The following is a 21,532-nucleotide window of genomic DNA, read 5'->3' as shown; positions in this document are numbered from 1 at the left end:
AGCTGTGATTTTAGGAAGAGGAAGAGTAAGTAGATTAGATAAGCACTTAAGAATCAGATACCCCGCTATCAAGTGAATGTTTTTAAAGATAACAGAAAATCAGCCTAAAAAGTACTAACTGTTGCTCACACACATATTCCTGAAAAAGCACAACATTTTTCGTCAAAGGCTAAAATATAGCATAAAGCACATTTTGGTAGATTGCTGTACAAAGGTTGAAACAGCATTAGTAGAAGAGTGCAACAGAGTTTCACTATGATGATGGACTTAATTAAAATGATTCGCAGGTTTTAGTAAGTATTTACAGAAAATTCTTACAGTTCTTAGAGGAGCACTAAAAACTGGGTCTAAGGACTATGGATTTAGGCATTTCACTGTATTTTACAGAACCACAGAATAGTTGAGGCTGAAAGAGCCTCTGGAGATCATCTAGTCCAAACCCCTGGTCAAAGCAAGGTCAGCAGGTTGCCCAAGACCATTTTCAGTCTGGTTTTCAACAGCTCCAAGGATGGAGACTTCCCAGTCTCTCTGGACTATTTGTTCCAGTGTTTGACCACCATCACAGTTATAAATAAAAAATAAAGAAAAATTCTTGTTTAAAGGGATTTTTTTTTTTGTATTTCAGAAGTTTTGGTTCTGTATGGTAGTCAACAAGCCAACCATTAAAGAAACAGAAAATATTGTATTAACGACTAGCATCAGCTTCACTTTCATTCCTCCCTTTTCCATGTGGAGCTATAAATGTAAGGGTTTTGTAAAACAAAACATTTGGAGCAAAAGTGATTTCTGGCTGTGAATAACATGAACTCCAACTGTTCATGTATATATGGTTTGTTTTCTTAATCAGTCTTGTCATAGACCCTTTGTTAAAGCGCAATGAATTGAGCAAGAGCTACTGGTATTTAAAATGATTTAAACAAAAAAACCTTGAGATCTTGAATAGATAATATTGTTTTATATAAAAATAGTATGGGTTAATACAAAACATGGTTGAAATTATTACTTAGCACAGTATATGTGAGCCAAGTGAATGCTCCAGTCGCTAAAGTAGGTCTACAACCTGCAGATCAGCGTATATGGTTTTCTAATAGTGTTTGTCTATATGACTCAGCTTAGTCAGTTATTTTAACGAAAGCCTCCTCTTCTTTCTCCTACTGTCTGAAAAGCAAGTTCAGGTCTCATATCTAAGTCTGAGTGAAGTCGAATGCAACACTTCAGTCATGGGTGGAAGAGATATTTAGCTGTAGAGTGTCCATTGATTTCAATAGGAGACATAGGTAACATATTTGAAGATCTAAACTTTAAACTTTCCAGACCTCCTTTTTTGCATGTGCAAAATGGAAATAATGTTCTCATAAATTGTTAAAACCCAGGACAACACTGAAACTTCTAATAAAACTCCACAACTGGATTGTCTCCAGTTTGTTGCCATCTTCAAGGGCTCTTTTCTAAATATTTTACCTAGATATTATTTTTCACCTAAGAAGAGGTTGAGTGTGCATATGTGGAAGTAACTGTTGTCCTACCATATAACCTCTGGAGAGGGAAATGCCTTCACTTTCATTGACAAACGATAGGATTTTCTTCCAGCTACAGCCTCCAGCGCAGTTTTTCTTCGACGTTTCAAATTAATGAACATTTTATCTTAAACAAAAGAAAAAGAGTGCACCTTTATTACTGTTTGTCAGTCTTTAGAAACAGTTGCTCTGCTAAAGAGAACAGGAAAACAAATAAAAATTATCTTTTATAATTTCAGTGTTCCCAAATGTCAACAGGAAGAATAAAACCTAGCCTCCTGGAGATCTATAAAATATGGAGAAGAGTACCAGAAATACACAAGAAACTGAGATACAATTCCCGGGTCATGAATCTGCCTAGAGAAGATATGCTCTAGCCAAAATTCACATTGTGCTTCAGTCAGAAAAAAAGGCACTTGTTTCAGCACAAGAGATAAGGTAATTCGTGGTACATGGGAAGCTGAACTAGATGAGCAGATGACCCCTCCACCCCTAAAGGCTGAGAATCAATGAATGTTCCAAAAGAAAATACTCTGCCAGAGAGGATTTAAGGGATCTTCAGAGAAACTCTCTGTATTGTCGGTAAACAGCTGTTTCATCAAACAAACAAATCTTTATCACTTCATTAGAACAATCTCAACCTGCTGGAATTTGTTCTTTTCCAGTTGTATTGCCCCATATTTCAAATTCTCTGGCAAGTTGATGGGTTTTATCAGAGATGATAAAACACAATACTCTACAATACATTAGGAAACCTCCTTCTCCCTCACTACCCAAATTGCACTTAAGCAAAATAAAATATTCAAAACATAAACAATTGTTTGAGTGTCTTTTTGATAGAGTCTATAGTGCAATATTTACTCACATTATGCACTGCAAAAGAATGTTGGATATCTATTAAACAGGTGCAATATTCAATCGCTTATCATATACATTGAAAATAACATGCATAAGATGAATCAGTGGTTTAATTATGCAAGTCGGGTTATACTTTAAAGATACAACCCCAGTTCTGCAAATACTTATTCATACTTATGTATGAATACTCATACTCATGTAAATAAGAGTTTACAAGCTAACTTCAGCAGTTCCAGCTTCTCTGACTTTAATTTTAATCAATATCTGATAGCTTCAGACTTATCTGTTCAAGAATATAAGAAGCCGTTATCATGATTCATCTTATGTTCCTAGTGACCTAGTTCAAGGCTTAAAGAAAGAAAAAGAACTGAAAGAATACCAAGAATACCAAGATGGAATGCTTAGTCCACACTGCCAGATACAAGGCAAAACTTAGATAACTGAAAATAAGGAACAAATCAATATTCTGATAATGTGTCATCTGTCATAGAGGACACCCACAAATGGCTTGGTCTTTAATACCAATAATGCTTCAAAGATCCCGGATAGTCCTAATTGTAACAGGATGCCACAAAGAAGGTAACTTTTCATAGTAGTCCCAATGCACAAAAGTCATAATTCACATATATTTGAAATAACCCCAGAAACCCCAGGTTTCACAGAAGGCCCAGGAAGACTATAGGGAACTTGTTCAAGGTTCTCACTGCAAAACCACACTCCTGAGTTGCAGTATCTTGTGCTTGTTTCATTATTTTGGACAGTCTAGCAGCTACCTGCTTCACGCAGAGGCAGTGTATCGATTTATTCTTCATTTTTCATAGAAAATAATAAATAAGTACCATAGAAGATGAAGTTAGATTCTTCTTTTTAAGTTCAGCTTGTACATGTGGGTTTTTTGCAAACTATAGTTTAACTGATTGCTTCTGCTGGAACTGGCTGAGGACAGTATTTAGCAAACAAGAGTGATCAAACTGAATATTAACATATCTGCTGCCAACAATACAAACCAGTCATGGAAGAAAAGGCACATATTGCCTTTTGTCTCCCTCCTTTTTCTGACTGTGATAAAGATGCAATAAATTCACTTCCATTTTGTGTCAAGGTGTAAAGTTATTGTATGACTGAGCTTGGTAGATGAGCACTCAGTATTCTACAAATCTGCAACATTTCTTACCATAAACAATGACTGTTGTGTTAACAGCCTTGATTGATGGCCCACTCTTAACGTGACAGGTGTATTGACCTTTATCAATATCACGCACTTTGTCAACAACAAGGATACTGTAAAAAATGTTGGCTTCTATATTCCTCTGGTCAATGCGCTGCATTATAGAACCTCTCTTCTGTGCCTATGAAAGCAAAAATCAACAAGTAAGAGTGTAATCAAACCAATTTTCATTATTATTAAAATTTTTATTTTACAATACTGCCACCATACCCTAATAAAAAAATCCAGATCCCTCTGGGCAGCACTGACATACAAAATATACCTAACACTTCCAGAGGGTCAAAAATAAAAATCAAAAGTAGCATAGCGATTCATTCCTATCTTCACCAAAGTTGTGATAACACCCAAACTAGTTTTTTCCAAATGAAGATCATCCCTTCTGTACAGCCTGCCACAGCAACAAACCCAGCTCCACGTTGGTCCTTGTCCAGCATTGCTCATAAAAATCCCCAAAGCTGTGATGTGAAGCACACAGTTTGGTGTCTGGATTCAGCATCCATAAGCAGTGGATGTATAGAAGAAGAGGGCAGAGAAGAAGAGGGGAGAATTCTGGAAACGCTATAAACAGAAAAGGAACTAGATTTGGCAAGGGAATAACAGGGTGGAACTGAAGATAATGTGAGTCTGAGGAGTTATTTCCTGCAACTCCCCCTCAGCCTTTGGCATCAAAGTTTATTTAACCCAGGACATCACTGGTGTCTTACAAACACTGAGCACCCTTCAGTTATCATCCAAATAAAAACAAAGCAGAATTTCACAAGTGTGGTGCTCAGCTACGGCTTGGTAAGGGAGCAATGAGTAACGTAATATATTTGGAGCATTTCTTGTTGCTAAGTTGTTTATTTCTGAGATGAAAAAATGCCAGGGAAAATGGCTACAGTGTGCAATAAATGATTGCATTAATCTTCCCTATATAATGTAATCATAATTTCAGCTTGTGATTATGTACAATGAGTGACATAATAAATGTTCTTGACTTGAATCACCAGCATAAATCAAACTGACATGAAAGGAATGGGAGTTGTAAACCTTAAAATAATGTAAAATTTCTTATCAGCTTTACACGGACTCCCTGGCAGTTATTCTGTAAGCGACAAGTATTTATGAGGATGCTCCCAATGCGGGGGGAGGAGAAGCACATTCAAGATCATTCCTGTGGTTGTCAAAACAAGAGGATTGTTCATGTGACACTTAACAAATGAGATTTTGGCTAGCTAAATCAAAATATCTTTTCTAAACATGCTTGAGTCGGGTGCCTGACTGTCTGCCAGTCTTTTAAATGGTTATGCTGAGAAAGAGCAACTCACTGAAAAATTTTGTCACAAGAGAGAGCCCTTGCCTGTGTAGATAAATTTCTAACATTTCTCCAGATTGAAAAGAAGCTCCCAGGGATGAAACAATTCTAGTGTTTGCTCATGATTATGCAGTATAACCAAAGTACACCATGTGAACATGTTCCCTCATGCAATTAAGCACCAGAAAAAAAAAAAAAAAAAAGAGAAATATTTAAAGACATGTCAGTAAGGGTCAAAACAATGGAATGTGAAGCATGGCAAGCATTTGGAGGCAAAATTCCTCCTGAGATGCTAGAAGCAGTGTGATCTATGGGAAAACCCTGGTTTCTTTATTTCAGCCACAGCACTCACCTCTCCAGGATAAGTCCACGTCATCTGCACTCTGGTGTTCCAAGCTGCGGTGACAGTGCAGTTAATTGCCAGGCTGTCACCTTTCAGCAGCTTGACAAGACGCGGAGTGCTTAACTGGACATCAAAAATTGTGTTGGCTGTATGTGATGAAGAGAAAGAAAAGTGAATAACATCGCCAGGGCAGAGTGCCTAATGCAAAGATGAGTGGAGAACACTACTTACTTTCTCGGTGTGTTAGGTACTTTGTGCTATACTTGTGTCCACCAATGGTTGTCTCACAGCTCAGGAGTCCTATGAATTTATAGGTTGCCTTGGGTATTCTGAAGCCTTTCATGCTGTCCCAAATTATTGTCTTGCCATCAGGAATTAGGGTTTCACGTGGAATCTGGAAGTATCAAACACACATCATAGAAACAACTCATGTCATGCTACTCTTTAATACAGGGATGTCAAACTCATTTTTACCAGGAGCCACATCAGCCTTGTGTTTGCCTTCAAAGGGCTGAATGTAATTTTAAGCCTGTAGGAGTAGTTACATTTATACAGTCCTAAAATTACATTTGGCCCTTTGAAGGCAATCCTGAGGCTGATGCGGCCCCTAGTGAAAATGAATTTGATATCCCTGCCTAATCAAAGCAGCTTAATAAAAAGGAATAGGAAAAAAAAAAACCCAACAGCCTAAAAATGCCAATCAGAGTAGAAAGGATGACATTTAGAAAGGATGACATTTAATTATGCAGTATTTTCAAGTCAGACTTTCATCACAAAACAGAGGAAAAATCTGGGTGAAGTATGTGAATGTTTTATTTGTTTCCAAGATTTCATCATTTATAACAGGATGTAATTTATGACACAATAGATTGACACTGTCATTAGCCTCAGTGCTTGGGCTCCTATTCTGTTGGCTCCTGTTTGGCAGCTAAAGTGCTCATCTTGGCAAACCTTTGCAATTAAGTATCCTGGTTTCACCAATGAGACACAAATACAGATTTTTGAAAGGAGGTGACAAATGGACTTAATTTGCTGTCAATTTGTGGCTTTAACAAACTCCTGCCAGGATCCAATCTGATGCTTCTCACTTTTATGATGTCTAAAGGACTGGACTGTTTAAAAAAGAAAAAAAAAAAAAAAAAGGTTAAGGACAAGAATGGCAGTTCCAAAGCTGACAAGTCACAGAATACACATCTCTAAGTCATTATGTACAATATGAAGTGTAAATTTTAAAGCCACACAACTTCCTTGGGTACTTTTATTGGGAACTTCTGATCATACTGAATGAGGAAAGTCATATTGACTAGGGATTTTGAGAGGACATCTTGAAACACTAAATACATCACTTTTCCACAGAAAAAAAGTATTCAGCACATTTTAAAAATTTGGCATTTCTAAATCTCTCAGAAGTTGAGGACCCAACAAGTGATTAGCATAAAGCCATCAAGTGTTTTTAAATTTAAGACCTGAAATCTAATACAGGCTAAAATATTGCCACATGGGATCAAGTGTTCACTTTGTCAGCAGTAAAAATTACATTTTACATTACTATCCTTTGAGTTTCAAGCCCCATTTTAATAAGGTATCAAGAAAACCTTAAAAAACAAAGCATGACATAGGCATTGAAGCTTAGACAAGACTTCTTTTTTGTTCACATCATCTTTTTTGTTATGCCTTATTGATAGAATAAATGCCACCATTTGGATAACACAGAGATCAGCCACGAGTATAAAGCCTGGATGTGACTCTACTTTTACAAAGCCTGCTTTCACAATAAAAACATATTTTTAAAGATGGCACATAGAGTTTGAGTGAATTAATGAATTAGTTCCCTAAGCAAAGACTTCTGTGTCAACTAAGCACCTTGCAGCCCATCACCTCTCACTGTGCACCCAGTCTCACTATGTCCCCTTCTTCTCTTTCTTCCCCTTTAATTGAGCAGAGGACTTGTATGCTGGCCAGCCCTCTCCTTTCTACAGCCAAACCCAGCATGTGTGGCTGCCAGAGGCTGACAGAGACTGGGGGAATCATGGCCGCCCAGCACCTCACTGCATGGTACAGCATCTCTCCAAAACATGGCACCCTTGATGCTGCCTGCTCAGTGCACACCAAGAGCTGCCCTTGAGATCACCTCCACTCATCTCTTGCACGGTGAATCAAATGAACAGTAATTACAGAGCACAAAATGTTGCGGTAGAATTCCTTATCTTTACAACTGCTGATAAGATGCTATAATAAGCATGCAAGTTGCAGGGGAAATGTGTGTTACACACACATACAAATAAAACCCATTACTTTATAGACTGCTGGCTACCATTCAGCAGTATCTCGGACTCTAAGAGATCCATTGCCATTCCTGTTCTAAATAAAACAAATATTCAGGCTTTGGTTTAAATTAGATCATAATTTTGCTTTCCATGGTTTCAACTGAATTTATCCTCTTGCTGCTTTCATGGAAATCAAACTATTTCTGAGCATATTCCTCTATGGATTTTCATACAGACCATGAAGAAAGAGACAAGTCTGAGCTTCAGAGCCTCCCTAGACTGACATTTCCAAGGGAAGGCATTAACTTCACATTAATTAGTTCATTGATGGATTACTGAATTTATATTAGCCTTACTGCAGGAATGGGAAAGTAACCAAAACACCCAGAAGTGTCTGGGTCTTGTAAATAAAGTTCTCATCTAATAAATATGATCCTGCTTTGCAACACCGAATGTTGTTGGTTGTCTGTATATACAATAGGCTCACCTGCCTTGGAGGGATATCTTTGCCTGCACAGTTTACTTAGCTGACACCCCTCAAAACCAGCTAGAGTTACATCTTTTTGTGTAGTTTTTTGCAACGTTGAGACTAAAAAGTTTCACACACTCACACATGAGAGCATAAATTGATGTTTTATATTTATTGCACAGAATACTTTAGAAAACTGAAGTCTATGACTAGTGAAAGATCACTGTGACACAGCTTGTCTCTGGCTAAGTCGGGGAAACAAGATGCTGCAACAAGCCCCTTTCAGAGGGTGGAAATACTAGGATTTTGTCTCAGAAGAAACCAGGAGTGGAGGCTGTGTGTTCACCCCAATGGCCCTTCACAGCTCAATGCTCTCTCCTTGCTTGTTTTGGTTTCTTACCCAACTCTCCTCCACGCTGTTCTCCCCTGCCAGCCCCACTGGTTCAGATGACCTGTTTCCCACTCTCAGAGAAGCATGATTGCTTTGCTCTGCCCTAAACCAACTTCCAGGCAACCACCTAGAGACACAGCATCATCACCATGATGATCACTGCAAAGATGGTACAGGACAGAGAATCCCAGAATCATACAATAATTTAGGTTGGAAGGGACCTCTAGAAGTCAACTGGTCCATCCCACACACAGAGCAGGGCCAGTGTAGTTCAGGGCCTTGTCAAAAAAATTGGCCATTTGGTCAACACAGAGAGAAGCAGAAAACCTGTGAAGAAACAGAGTGCTGGAACAGTGAGATCTCCCCTGAAGCAGCAGAGGATAAATCCAACTAAAATAATAGCTTACAGATGGGTACCAGCAGATAGTCAGAAGCATTCAAAGAATCAACGTGTTGCGACAGCTGCAGTAAACATGGAATTTACTGTCTACATACTTATCTGCATGAACCACATCACTGTGGATCCCAGTGCAGTCTTGGCCTTTCATCTTCTTTGTATTTTGTTTCTAACTAAGCTTCAGTTTCTTTTGGTATAAGCTGTGCCTCCTTATTTGCTCAGCACCAATCACTGAGCCTTTTTGGTACCTGGTAACATTAACACAGTACTACCACAAGGTAGTCAAGCTGTGGTTCCCCGTGTCTCCAAAAGCAGATTGTGTTAGAAAGAGCCAGCTGAAAGTATAGTAAAAATGTACATTAGAGTTTTGAATACTTGTCTTTCATGTCTCTTCTTCCATTAATCTGGGAAGGATGAGGTGGTATTATCAAGAATTCAGACTGTCCAAGTGTGTGACTCTCAGCATACTTGGTTTTTTTTGACTTTTTTCATTTCTTATGCAGAAGCTCATTTACCTTTACTCCTGTGAATGTCATTTTTGAATTTATGACAGAGAAATCAAAATAAGAATAAACAGAGGGATCAAAGCATTGTACCAAAAGGTGATGCTTTCTCTGTTTAGCAAGATAAGCCCAAATGAAGAGGCAAGAGAAATGTATACTTTATTTGCAATAGGGTTTGTCTGATTTTAGGTATCTTAAATGAGGCTGCCAAAATCATATTGATAGGAATGATGGTTTCAGAGGCTCCGGATATCTGTCTATTAAGCATTAGATCAAAACTATGAATTTATTCCACAGGTTTTCATATGATGAAGAAGAGAAAGGGCCATTAGCTGTTCCAAATATAGATTATAACAGGACCTGAAGGCTGGATTTGAAATAGGAATGAAAAGCTCCAACCCCATTTCCCAATCCCTGTTTTATTAACTTCTTGATTTTCAAGACTCCTCCCACGTTGTATATGATTGCCATGCTAAAGAATCTAATTTGCACAGATGTTCAGCCTGAAAGTTAGAGAAACACAGTACCTCAAAGGGTTGACTACAGTAAAGATGCAGTTTTAGTAAAAAAATAATTTGTAGTGTTGAAGATGGACAATAAAACTTCCCCACACTGGTCCACTAAAACTAAGAAATAGCACTGCAAAGGAACAAAACGCTGCAGGCAGTGTTCATGCAACTGTCCCAATGAGTCCTTTTAGAAGAGAGAAATTACCAAAATATTCTATATTTTGTTTTTCTGAGACTATAGAATGCAGAATTTAATTACTCTAATGCTGGAATTTTCTTTCTAGCTCCAGAGGATTGCATTATGGGGACACTGACTTCTTCCTTTGTTGCTAAATGGAAAACACATAAGAGCTTTTGCCGTCTCTCCTGAAGTAGTTTGCCTGCAGCTGTGAAATGCATTTAAAACATCTTTTAATTGCTATGTGAGCAAAAACTTGCTGGAATCTTCATACGTGGGTGTCACAGATGATAAAAAAAGATATGATGTAATACATTGTAGCTTACATACTTCAGGAATTTCTGGGATTAATTTTTCCTGGAATGCAAAACATGTAAGCAACCAATGCTTTCTTTCAAGACTTGGCTCCACCTCCTCTTTCTCCTTCCCAGAGTATTACATCTGTTTTTGACGGTGTAAAGATGTATCTTACACCACAAGACCAAGCTAAAGGAAAGTTGATACAGAACCAGAGAGTAGACATGTCTCAATGTTCTCCAAATAAGGAGAAAAAAAAAATCTTATATTGTTTAATGAGAGAGAAACCTGAATTCTGACAGTCAGGAATTTAATATGCTGAAATTTCAGATGCTACAATACAATGCCCAAATAGAACCATAGAATCATTTCAGTTGGAAGAGACCCCCAGGATCATCGAGTCCAACCATAACCTAACTTGCACTAAACCATGTTCTTAAGAACACCTTTTAAACACCTCCAGGGATGGTGACTCTACCACTTCCCTGGGCAGCCTGTTCCACTGCTTCGCCACCCTCTCCATGAAGAATTTTTTCCAAATATCCAATCTAAACCTCCCCTGGTGCAACTTGAGGCCATTTCCTCTTGTCCTATCACTTGCTACTTAGGAGAAGAGACCAACACCCTCCGTGCTACAACCTCCTTTCAGGTAGTTGTAGGCAGCGATAAGGTCTCCCCTCAGCCTCCTTTTCTCCAGGCTAAACAGCCCCAGCTCCCTCAGCTGCTCCTGTAAGACTTGTGCTCCAGACCTCTCACCAGCTTCATTGCTTTTCTCTGAACTCTCTCTAGTACCTCAATGTCCCTCTTACGATGAGAGGCCCAAAACTGAACACAAGATTCAAGATGGGGCCTTACCAGCGTGGGTACAGTGGGATGATTACTGCTGGCCACACTGTTCCTGATACAAGCCAGGATGCTCTCAGCCTTTTTGGCCACCTGGGCACACTTCTGGCTCATATTCAGCCAGCTGTCAATCAACAGCCCCAGATCCTTTTCTGCCAGGCAGCCTTCCAGCCACTCTTCCCTGAGCCTGTAGCGCTGCCCAGGGTTGTTGTGACCCAAGTGCAGAACTCGGCACTTGCCCTTGTTAAACCTCATACAACCTCAGCCCATCAATCCAGCCAGTTCAGATCCCTCTGTATGGCCTTCCTACCCTCCAGCAGATGAACACTGCCACCCAATTTGGTGTCATCTGAAAATTTGCTAAGGGTGCACTCAATCCACTCATCCAGATGACTGACAAAGTTATTAAACAGAACTGGCCCCAATACTGAGCCCTAGGGAACCGCACTGATGACCACTGCCAACTGGATTTGGGTCCATTCACCACAACTCTTTGGGCCCAGCCCTCCAGCCAGTTCTTTATCCATCGAAGAGTACACCCATCCAGGCCATGAGCTGCCAGCTTCTCCTGGAGAACGCTGTAGGATACAGTGTCAAAGCCTTTACTGAAGTCTAAGTACACAATGTCCACAGCTTTCCCTCATCTACTAGGCGGGTCACATTGTTGTAGAAGGAGATCAGGTTGGTCAAGCAGGATCTGCCTTTCATAAACCCACGTTGACTGGGCCTGATAACTTGGTTTTCTTGCATGTGCCATCTGATGTCACTCAGGATAATCTGCTCCACTACTTTCCATGGCACTGAGGTTAGACTGGCAGGTCTGTAGTTCCCCAGATCGTCCTTCTGGCACTTCTTGTAGATGGGCATCATAAGTTCCCACTTCACAAATCCACCCTATGGAAAACTACATCTCATTTACTTTTGATTCTACAGCCACAGAATCTCATGGTGCACTCCTTGCAGGAGAACCCTGTGCGTGTTTGTATACACACACAGTAGCATCCTAGATCAGATTATTTTCTCTGTATTTTGCTTTCTTTCATGAGATTTGACAGGTGGAAAACAAGAGGCAAAATCAGTATCTATATCAGCAAAGCAGTGCTGGATAGCATTTGTAAACCTCTAGATCATGTTAAAAAACCAGATCAAGTCTGTGGCTTGTGTAAAACTCTACAGCCAAAGAGGAATCAAAGACTTGTATTGATCTAGATAGGCATTTTAGGGTGGTACTGTTTGGCAATTGCATGCTATTCTATAAAAAGACAAATTTATTTTCCTTGTAACAATGATGAACATTTATGCTGCTATGTACAAAACTCCCTTTATTTAGAAACCAAACATCACCGGCACCTTCACCTCATTACTAAGCCAAACAAATGAACTTAAAAAAAAGAAGCGCTGCTCTCTGTCTTGGTACTAAGCACTTTACTACAGGTATATAGGTCAGTTAGCTGTCTGTGTAACTCTCAAGGAACCTAAGAAATAAATGGTTTCCCCAAAACATTAAAAATGTCTAGATTTTCTAAAACTGCCCTCATCATCTCAAACCCTGCATGAGTTTCCTTACAATGAGAAGCCCTCCCCTGTCTGATGATAAGTGCACTCATATGGAAAAGGAAGCAGCGAAGTCAGTGGTGGGACTGAGGAAGGGCAAAGGCTTGCAGAGATCCTTGTACAGCCCCAGCAAGTCTCCAGGGACCAGCTGTTCCAGAGGACAGAAGAGGAAAGGGGAGGAAGGGCAGGGGAAGATGTGGGAGGAAGTCTCTTCTCCTAACAAAAAAAAACTTCCTGGGCTTAAGAAACATTTGCCAGTAAAAATTTAATAAAATGGTATTAAAAGTTTAAATTTCTTCAGAAAACTCTCATCCAATATAAGCAACTTAAGGAAGCCCTTCTGTGACATATGAGATTAAGCCTTCAGAGCTGAAATATTTCAAAACACACTGACACCCAAAAACCTTGTTTAAGAAATACTAAATTGTTGCAATATTTCAAAAGCACTACAATAGTAGTAGACAAACAAACAAACAAAAAGCATGATAACACCTTCAGAGCATGCTTGGCTTGAGGTACCTTTTTTAAAGTAACAGCAATGTTTGGTGCTGTGACTCTGCATGGAATGATCATTTCTCTTCCCACAATCATGTGTATTATTTTTGGTATATCACTGTGCATTTCTACAAATGGATTGCTTGTATCTGCAAGAGAAGAAAAAGAAAAGGTTAATACCTGATCCCTTGAGACAGTTTATAGAAATTGTAATGGTGCATACAGTCTTGAAGGAACTGACTAATCCTGTTTGTAATGAAAGCTAGACCAAGTCCTCAAATCACTCTTATGTTTATTGTCATCTAAACAAGCTTAGCAAAATACTATTGAATATTTGAAAAAAAAAAAAAAGCAACAACCAAACATCACTCAATATCAATAGCAGTACTTTGGTATCTCCTTTAAAATCCAGGAGAGTTTATAGTACAATTTTCCCATGACAGCAGTATCTCTACTGCTCAGAGATGTGTTTCTTATTTTAGGCCATTTCTATTTTATTATCACAAGGAAAAATAATTAGATGGGAAGGGACTGCACTGGTGCAGCCTCACCTGGAGCACTGTGTGCAGTCCTGGGCACCACAGTTTAAATGGGTTATAAAGCTACTGGAGAGTGTCTAGAAGAGGGCTACGAAGTTGGTGAAGGGTTTGGAGGGGAAGCCGTATGAGGAGCAACTAAAGTCACTTGTTTTGTTCAGCCTGGAGAAGAGGAGACTGAGGGGACACCTCATGGTGGCTACAGCTTCCTCACAGGGGAGGAGGAGGAGCAGGTGCTGATCTCTCTTGTGACCAATGACAGAACCCGAGGGAACGGCAGGAAGATGTGCCAGGGGAGGTTTAGGTTGGACATTAGGAAAAGGTTTTTCACCCAGGGGGTGGTGGAGCACTGGAACAGGCTCCCCAAGGAGGTGTCACAGCCCCAAGCCTGACAGTGTTCAAGAGACTTGACAACACCCTCAGACACATGATGTGAACTGTGGGGTTGTCATGTGCAGGGGCAGGAGTTGGACTAGATGATCCTTGTGAGTCCTTGCAACTCAGGACATTCTATGACTGAAATTCACTTATCAGGAAAGACCTAAAGACTACACGTCCCTGCTGTCTGCAAGGAAATGGATGGAAAAAATGTTGACTTCACCAGCAGAAAGAATCTACCGTGATTATCCAGCCATATTTTCAACACCGAGAATACAGACTAGCAAGAGTTAATTATTCTTGTGCTTCCCACTATCACAATACCTATATGTCTCTTTTGTAAGTGACAAGGTAAATGAAAATGCCAGGAAAACATTCATTCTGCTTGACTCAATAACTAAAGCTTGGCAGAGTAATTTACCGTCCCTTGAACAATCCTTTTAACAAAGGACATTGTCATAAATAGCTTGCGCTGGGAACAGGGAACATTGCTGCTACTGCTATTGTTTGGGTTGCTTAACAAAGAGGGGCTCAAGCCACAGGCTCTGGCTCCAAATCTTCTTTGCAGGTGTTCAGATTTGAAGGTTCGGTCTGACTCAAAATTCACATAAGGTTTGGCTTTTAACTCTTAAAAAAGTGGAACACGCAGATCTTAATTCTGTGCTTATCTACAGCTCCAATGTTTTTTCAGGCAAATCCTATTATTTTCACTGAGTCAAAAATCTTACAAACAACAATGGAAATCTTTCTTGGAAAAGAAATCAGTAAAGCTAGCACGACTGACCCCTTATAAAACCTTAAATTGTAATACTTTACTAAAGTGTTCTGGTCCCAGACTTTTGCATGCTGACCTTTGTTCACTCAAGTAGTTCTTCAAATGCACTACTTTTGCTTCTCTTTCAAAAGAATGAACTGTCATAAAACTGTTCTGCCCTTGGGATCTTCTTTTCTTATGATATGCAATAATAGTTTTGTTTGAGACATCAAGCAGGAAGGGAAGCAAATTCTACTCAAATTTATACTATGGAGAATCCTAAGGCAGAGTATCTAAAATGTACCCCAGGATACAGAAAAAAAAATATCTTAAAGATATTTAATGAAACTGTTGCACAAACATTCTGAAATGAAAGACTACCTCAATGCTTTATTTAATAATAAGTGTTAAATATCCACAGAGATCGCAAAAGGAACTTATGAGTAATAGAGGATGCATATGTAATAAAAAATACCCTAAGGACTTGTTAGGCTGACGTTTCCTCTGCAATATGATTCAAGGAAAGACCAAGAATGAATGTGTTTGTAGCATGGTGAAAAGAATATTTTTTGTTTTTCAGGGGCTACAGCCACAGAAGAGGTCACCTACCCTTTAACATCACCACACAAATGGATTTACTACTCTCCCAAGACTCATTTGTCTTTGTCAAAAAATTAAGAGCTCCTGCCCCAAAGCAGCAAACTTTGCAAAGTAGTTTCCTGTATCATAATCTCCAGATCATTACAAGTGTGAGGAAGAGCTGTTCTGGGGACCTCTGGTGCTGTCTGCAGACACAGTGTCACCACTGACTGATGCCAATATTGAGGCAGTGGGGGTTGTGCAGCTCAGACCTTGCAAAATTCCTGCCCATCGAAAGGCAAAGACAGGAAACATGCACAAAACAACACACTTTGCTTCTTTTTCTTCAATGGAAATGCATGTTTGCGTCTGGATAAGTCAATGAAATGCTCTATAAAAGTCAACCGAATACTCTGGCTGCTCTTGGTAGGCTTTAAAGTCCAGCTACAGCCTTTCTTGGTACACTCCCTGCAGTGGTACACCAAGGCGTCTCCGTGCCCCCGCTATTCGCGTGCAGAGCTCCCATTGACATCACCGGGGACTTCCGCCATGGGCCGAAGGGCAATCGATGGCCCCAAGTGCTCCAAATGTCTTCCTGCTTTTGATTAAAAGAAATACGCATCATGTTTCCTAGCACAGTTTTGTTTTTATAATGAGTGTGGAGGCTTTTCCTGATTCCCTTTGATTTTATTCTCCTTCTGTCTTAATGGCCATAAGGGGATACTCTCAGTGCCTCAAGACCAGAATCTGGTGCAGGCTCTACCAGCCTGGATCATGCAAAGCTGAATCCACAGCAGCACCAGGGTAGGTTATGCCACATTGGCAGGATATGCCAACAACATGAAATCCTTCTGTCCCACAAATAATACCGCTCCTTTTTCATCTTCCCCTCCCATCATAGCCCTAGTTATTGCCAGTGGCTCTTGCTACATTTCCTCACAATTCCTTCCTGGAGGGAGGTAAATGCCATCCTTTCCTGAGCATATGGCTGGCAGCACATCTGGGATGACCTAACCTCCTGCCAGCGGTCTTCTGGGCCAGCTTCACTCTATTTTCATGTTCAGAAAGCTCTAGACATAAAGGCAATGTCATGGACTGACCTATCTTGAAGACTACATCCAAGTTATACATTCAGCTCCATCAGGATTTGGAATGGAAGAGGGTTGACCTGGTTTCTTTAATTCTTCTTTGGTTGGTTGGTTGGTTTTGGATTTTTTGCTTCAGAGATACCCGCAAAGGTAGCGAAGTGAAAGATGGATAGTCCAAATATTTGCATATGCTAAAGGTTACTTTAACAGTCAGATTAGCATATTTTTAAATTATGTCTGGAATTAATGACTATGTGCTGGTTTGAATGTGTTCCTTACAATATCTATCAGTTACAATCAACATGAAACCACAAAGAGCATCCATGAAATCACAAAATCCATGAAGGTCACTTGCTATATTGTTAAAGAACATAAATATCAGCTTTTTATTAAGCTGGTTGGCAGCCAGATACAAACTTGATGAGAGATTTAACACAAGCAATATAATGTCTGGTATCAGTAACATATCTAGCCTATTTATGGGGTTTGCACAAACAACTACGTCAGCCAACACTAAAATGCCAAATTCAGAAAAGATGGAAAAGTTCTTTATTTCCACAAGCTTCAGCTACTGTTCTGGGGATTCTTTTGTTTTTAATAATCTGAGCTATGTAAGTCAGAGTACTTACACATACATCTTCAAAAAGAAAAATCTCTGCGGGGAAGTCTGAGCTCCTTTAAATCTCTGAAAGTTTGTCCTCTGAAGTTCTTCCAAAATACCTACTTACACTTAGCTCATCATTAAGGCTTTTTTCAGGCTAGAAGAGCCAAAACAGTTTCCTCACATTCACATAATAAACTTTTCCCTCGTGCATGTGAAGAGGACTGAAGTCTTTATTAAAGTACAGACCTGCAAACTTCATTAAAGTGCCAAATTCCCCTTTCCATTATAGGGATTCACCCCATCTAGCTTTATTTATCCCTGATTAATTAGTAGGGCTGTTCAGAAGTAATTTGAGGAGAACCTTGCACACCAAGAGTGACTATCATCTCCCAAATCTAAAATACACTGTTTTCCCACTGAGCTAGGTGGCCAAACTGTTACTGTTGTCACTGAGGAGAAAGGGGGAATTCTGCCATGGGACTCATCTAACCTGTTTTAGGCATTTGTGTTACAATGAGATGAAACATGTCCCATGAAAAGCACCTATTTAACCTACTTAGATGTATGTGTCTATGTCCCTTAAGAAAAAAAAAAATCTCGTTTTATATGTCTGGAAGCACAACACTTATCCACAAGAAGGGCTTTTGCACTCTGGCATCTTCTTAGCCTGTAAAATAGTACTCAAAAGATTTATAAACATTGAAGGAGGACTCAAGATATAAATTAATAATCACAGAAGCCCAGGGAGAAAAAAAAAAAAAAAAGTGAATATATCTGGAGAGCATTCAGACACAAAGCATTGCTAACATAATTGTACAGTGATTTTTAGGCAGGGTTTGTTTGTTTCCCTTTGGGGCTAGTTATACTACGCTGTCATCAACGTAGGTCCGTAACACACATACACCAGTGTTAAAACTCTTAAGAAAAAATATTCTTACCCACATTAGCCAGGAAATCCACACTAAAGCAATTATTATGTTTAGAAAGCAACCTCTAGAAAGGCCAGTGGACATTAGGGATACTTTTTCAGGTGTAATCCTCCCTCGTGATGGTTCATCTTGGAAATGTATTTCTGTTTCATTAGGAGGGATAACCTATAAGCCTCAGTGAGGAAGAAGAACTTAGTACATGGCCTTTGATACTGCCAAGGTGTCCACACATGCACCACTCACAGTGTACTATAATGTGAAGTCCATGTACATGCAATAACAAAAGCACGGCAATTATAGGTTATAGACGTCAGCAAGTCCTAGAGGGCTCTGTTTTGTAACAGGAACCTCATTAGAGACTAAAAATGTGTCCACATACTTGATACAGCTGTAGCATAGTTTAATTTCAACTAGTTTCTTTTTCATAAGAGAAATGATATCATATTATTAAGTCTGACAATGTTAGCCAAAACCATACCACTCATAAGTTAAAACTGTGTCAAAAGCAAACACAGAGAAAAGGCACAAGGGAGGAGTTTCCAAGGCCTCAGCAGGTTCCTCTGTCAGTACATTATTTCTGAATAAGAAGAAGAAGAAAAAGAGAAAAAGAAGAAGAAAATCTCCCTTTCTGTTAGCTTTCAGGGTGTTTTGTCTTATTACCTTTTTCACCAGAGTTGAATTATTTTTACTTTGATGCTTCTGATCAAGAACCTTTTGGGGCATTGTTTGGATGCCCTTCCTGTTCTGCAACATAGTACGCTTCGAGTTACAGGAGTCAGTTCATTCAAGCTAAATCTTAATTCCATGTCAGTTCTGGGACTGGATCCAGCTATCTGTCTACAAGTGGACCTCCCAAGGAGGTGCCATACGATCAGCACTTGCAAACCTCCCGAGGAGGTGCATGTGATCAGCACTTGCAGAATACAACTCTTGAGTTTGAAAATGTACTCAAAACCCCAGATGTTTTGCACTTCAAAAGCTTAGATTTTGAACCATTCACTAATGCAAAAGCCCTTTATTTTGGATTGTCCAACCTGAGATACATATCAAGCTAAATATCCAAAACTAGTGGACATGTTTGACATTTTAGGCATTGCTGAGTACAAGCACTGTTGGGACTTGTACCTTTAATTACCCAGCTCTGATTTGTCTCACCTACTTAAATAATCTCTAAGCAAGACATCTATTCTAAGCTTTGTTCTCCAGATTCCTTTAAAAGTCAGCAATGAGAAATATATACCAGAAGGTCCTTTTTTCTCTCTGTTGAGTACAGAAAGAGAATAGACAACTGACTCAGGCTAGGGGTACAGTTTTAAAACCAGAATATTTTGAATAGTGCTTGATTGAAGAACCAGTACATGTCTCATTTTGCAAGGAAAAGTATGCAATCAGAAGACATGCACAGCAGGAGTGTGAGGAGAGACAAGGAGAGGAGTTGAGTTAGTATGCTAAAGCCAAGTACAACTTCCCCTTTGCAGCAGAATTAAGGCATTACTCTTGTATATTAACGGCTGAAAGCTGTCTCCATCACAGAAAGTCGCAACACTTCAAATTGAATCAAAGTTTGTTTAAATACTTGTACGGTTTTCCTCTGTCATACCATGGGAACAATCAAAGGCAAGAGATGATGAGAGTACAGAATGAAGAGAACTTCACATTTTTGAATGAAAGTGAATGAGCTCCAGTAACTGGAAAAGAGTGTCTTGAAGATAACAGAATGAAGGCAGGCAGAAAAAAAGAAAACAAAACAAAACAAAAAACCCAACCAAACAACAAAAACAAAAAAACAAACTTTAGCACTGTCCCCAATCTACATAGGTTTCAAAACAGCTAATAATTTAGTGTTTCTTAAATGTCTTTGTTCCGTAATTATCTCTTTTCGAGCAGAAAATTCCCCATGCCTCACTCCAATATATGCAGTGAGTGTTCATTACAAATATTTCCATTTTACTACTAGGATGGAGTTGCGTAACAAAACAAAGATGAGAAGAGCTTTTAGTCCAAGACAGTGCTTTCACATTTTTCCCATGGTTTGTGGTGGAAGTCAGGCCATTTGTTTTCTTAGAGCAAAGTCCAAGGTTATTAAGAGAATTAATTTCCCTCACTTGATGTCCCAATTCTTGACCAGTGTGTGGTCAAGAGTTGCTGTGGCACACACTGTGCACTCACTGCCCTGTGCAACTCAGTAGTGACCTCTCCAGCTGAAAAAAGGATGGCGTCAGGATTATCTCCTGCACGAGGAGTCACCAGGCTGCTTGTTCCCAAACACAGGACTTCAGAAATGCTTCAAGTCATCTTGGGACACATGGGACTTGCAGTCTTCTCAGTGTCCTGCATCTTGGTTTTGTCTATAGAAGATCATTTTCTGTTTTAGCATACATTCATTACTGAACCAAGGGACTTACTGGGTTTATTTTTTTTTAATCCAGTTCATATTCAGTATCACTCTAATTACGGAAATGAATAACATTTTTAAAACAATAAGTGATGACTTCCTGTACAAACAATATCAACTTTCCTGATTCGGATTCTGTGTTTGTAAATAGCAACTATTTGTTCTCATCTGCAGCATGCTAAGACATGGGAAACAGGCACCTTGGTGATCCACATGGAGCTAATATGGGAAATGGATTGACACAACGTCCTGCCACAGGAAACAATAGAGAACTAGGAGGGAGCTGAATTTTACAAATGCTTATTTCCTAAGCACCCACAAATTCATTTAAAATAAAATCAAGCTCAAGAAAGCTAGTCTTCACAGAGGATTTTGTTACCCCTGTCTCACCACCACTTGAGCCAGATAACTGAATTTTATGCATGTTCGCAAATACAACAACTTATATTAAGAGATTCCTTAAGTATTTTCTTTCCAAATGCTAACATTATGCAATCAGAAAGGGTGAGTTTTGGTACTCAGTATCTGGCTTCTTTTCAGCCTGTTCAACAATTCTTCCTCAAACTGTACATTTTTGGAGGACTAATATATCTTTCCTCACCTTAGAGCAAAGTGACAAGCACTAAGTGAGCAGTTAGTTTGCAGACTCACTAATTATCAGTAGTTTCCTCTAACTCTCATATGTGCTTACTAAGACACAATCAATACTTACCTGTTGAGATATTGGTTTTCAATTAAAAGGATTCTCAAATTCAGAAAACTACTGTACCAAAGATGCCTAAGCTTGATCCAGGTTTGTAATCTAAAAATTTTACTGCTTTGGCAAGTGAGGTATGAGGAGAAATGTAATCTAATCCTGTCTTCAACCGTGACTTCAACATTTAATGACTGAATGTCTTCCCAAAAAAGAAGTCAACAAAACCAAGCCATTCAGGTACTCTTCTTTAACTGATTATTGGCAGAGGGGAAGCTGTCAAAAAGTTTTTCTCCTATGGTATGTTTCTCTTCCATCACCACGTGAATTAGGCAGATACCCTTTGTTCATATACATCTGATTGAGGTCCTCTTTCATATGCAAGCTACATACAATCTCAGAAGCAGTGAAGGGTTAGAAAGACTGTCTTTC

At 39.4% G+C, this 21,532-nt stretch overlaps 2 protein-coding genes across 3 annotated transcripts in view; one reads left to right on the top strand and one right to left on the bottom strand.

Annotated features, from left to right (window-relative positions):
• POMP (proteasome maturation protein) overlaps positions 1–21,532 on the top strand; it is a 138,661-nt gene that overhangs the window by 53,264 nt on the left and 63,865 nt on the right. The gene's annotated exons all lie outside the window — the stretch shown is intronic.
• The window catches only part of FLT1 (fms related receptor tyrosine kinase 1), a 118,135-nt gene that overhangs the window by 78,015 nt on the left and 18,588 nt on the right, over positions 1–21,532 (bottom strand). For both annotated transcript variants that reach the window (XM_082043209.1, XM_082043210.1), the window contains exons 4-8: positions 13,168–13,292; positions 5,472–5,634; positions 5,250–5,386; positions 3,550–3,724; positions 1,527–1,644 (exon numbers count right to left, since the gene is read on the bottom strand). In XM_082043209.1, the coding sequence (XP_081899335.1) occupies positions 1,527–1,644; positions 3,550–3,724; positions 5,250–5,386; positions 5,472–5,634; positions 13,168–13,292 (718 nt within the window). The remainder of the gene's footprint in view (positions 1–1,526; positions 1,645–3,549; positions 3,725–5,249; positions 5,387–5,471; positions 5,635–13,167; positions 13,293–21,532) is intronic.

The sequence above is a fragment of the Streptopelia decaocto genome, assembly GCF_964273445.1.
Source record: "Streptopelia decaocto genome assembly, chromosome: 1".
Taxonomy (NCBI): Eukaryota; Metazoa; Chordata; class Aves; order Columbiformes; family Columbidae; genus Streptopelia; species Streptopelia decaocto.
The sequence above is the reverse complement of the archived record's forward strand: the minus strand, read 5'-3'. Positions and strand labels throughout refer to the sequence as shown.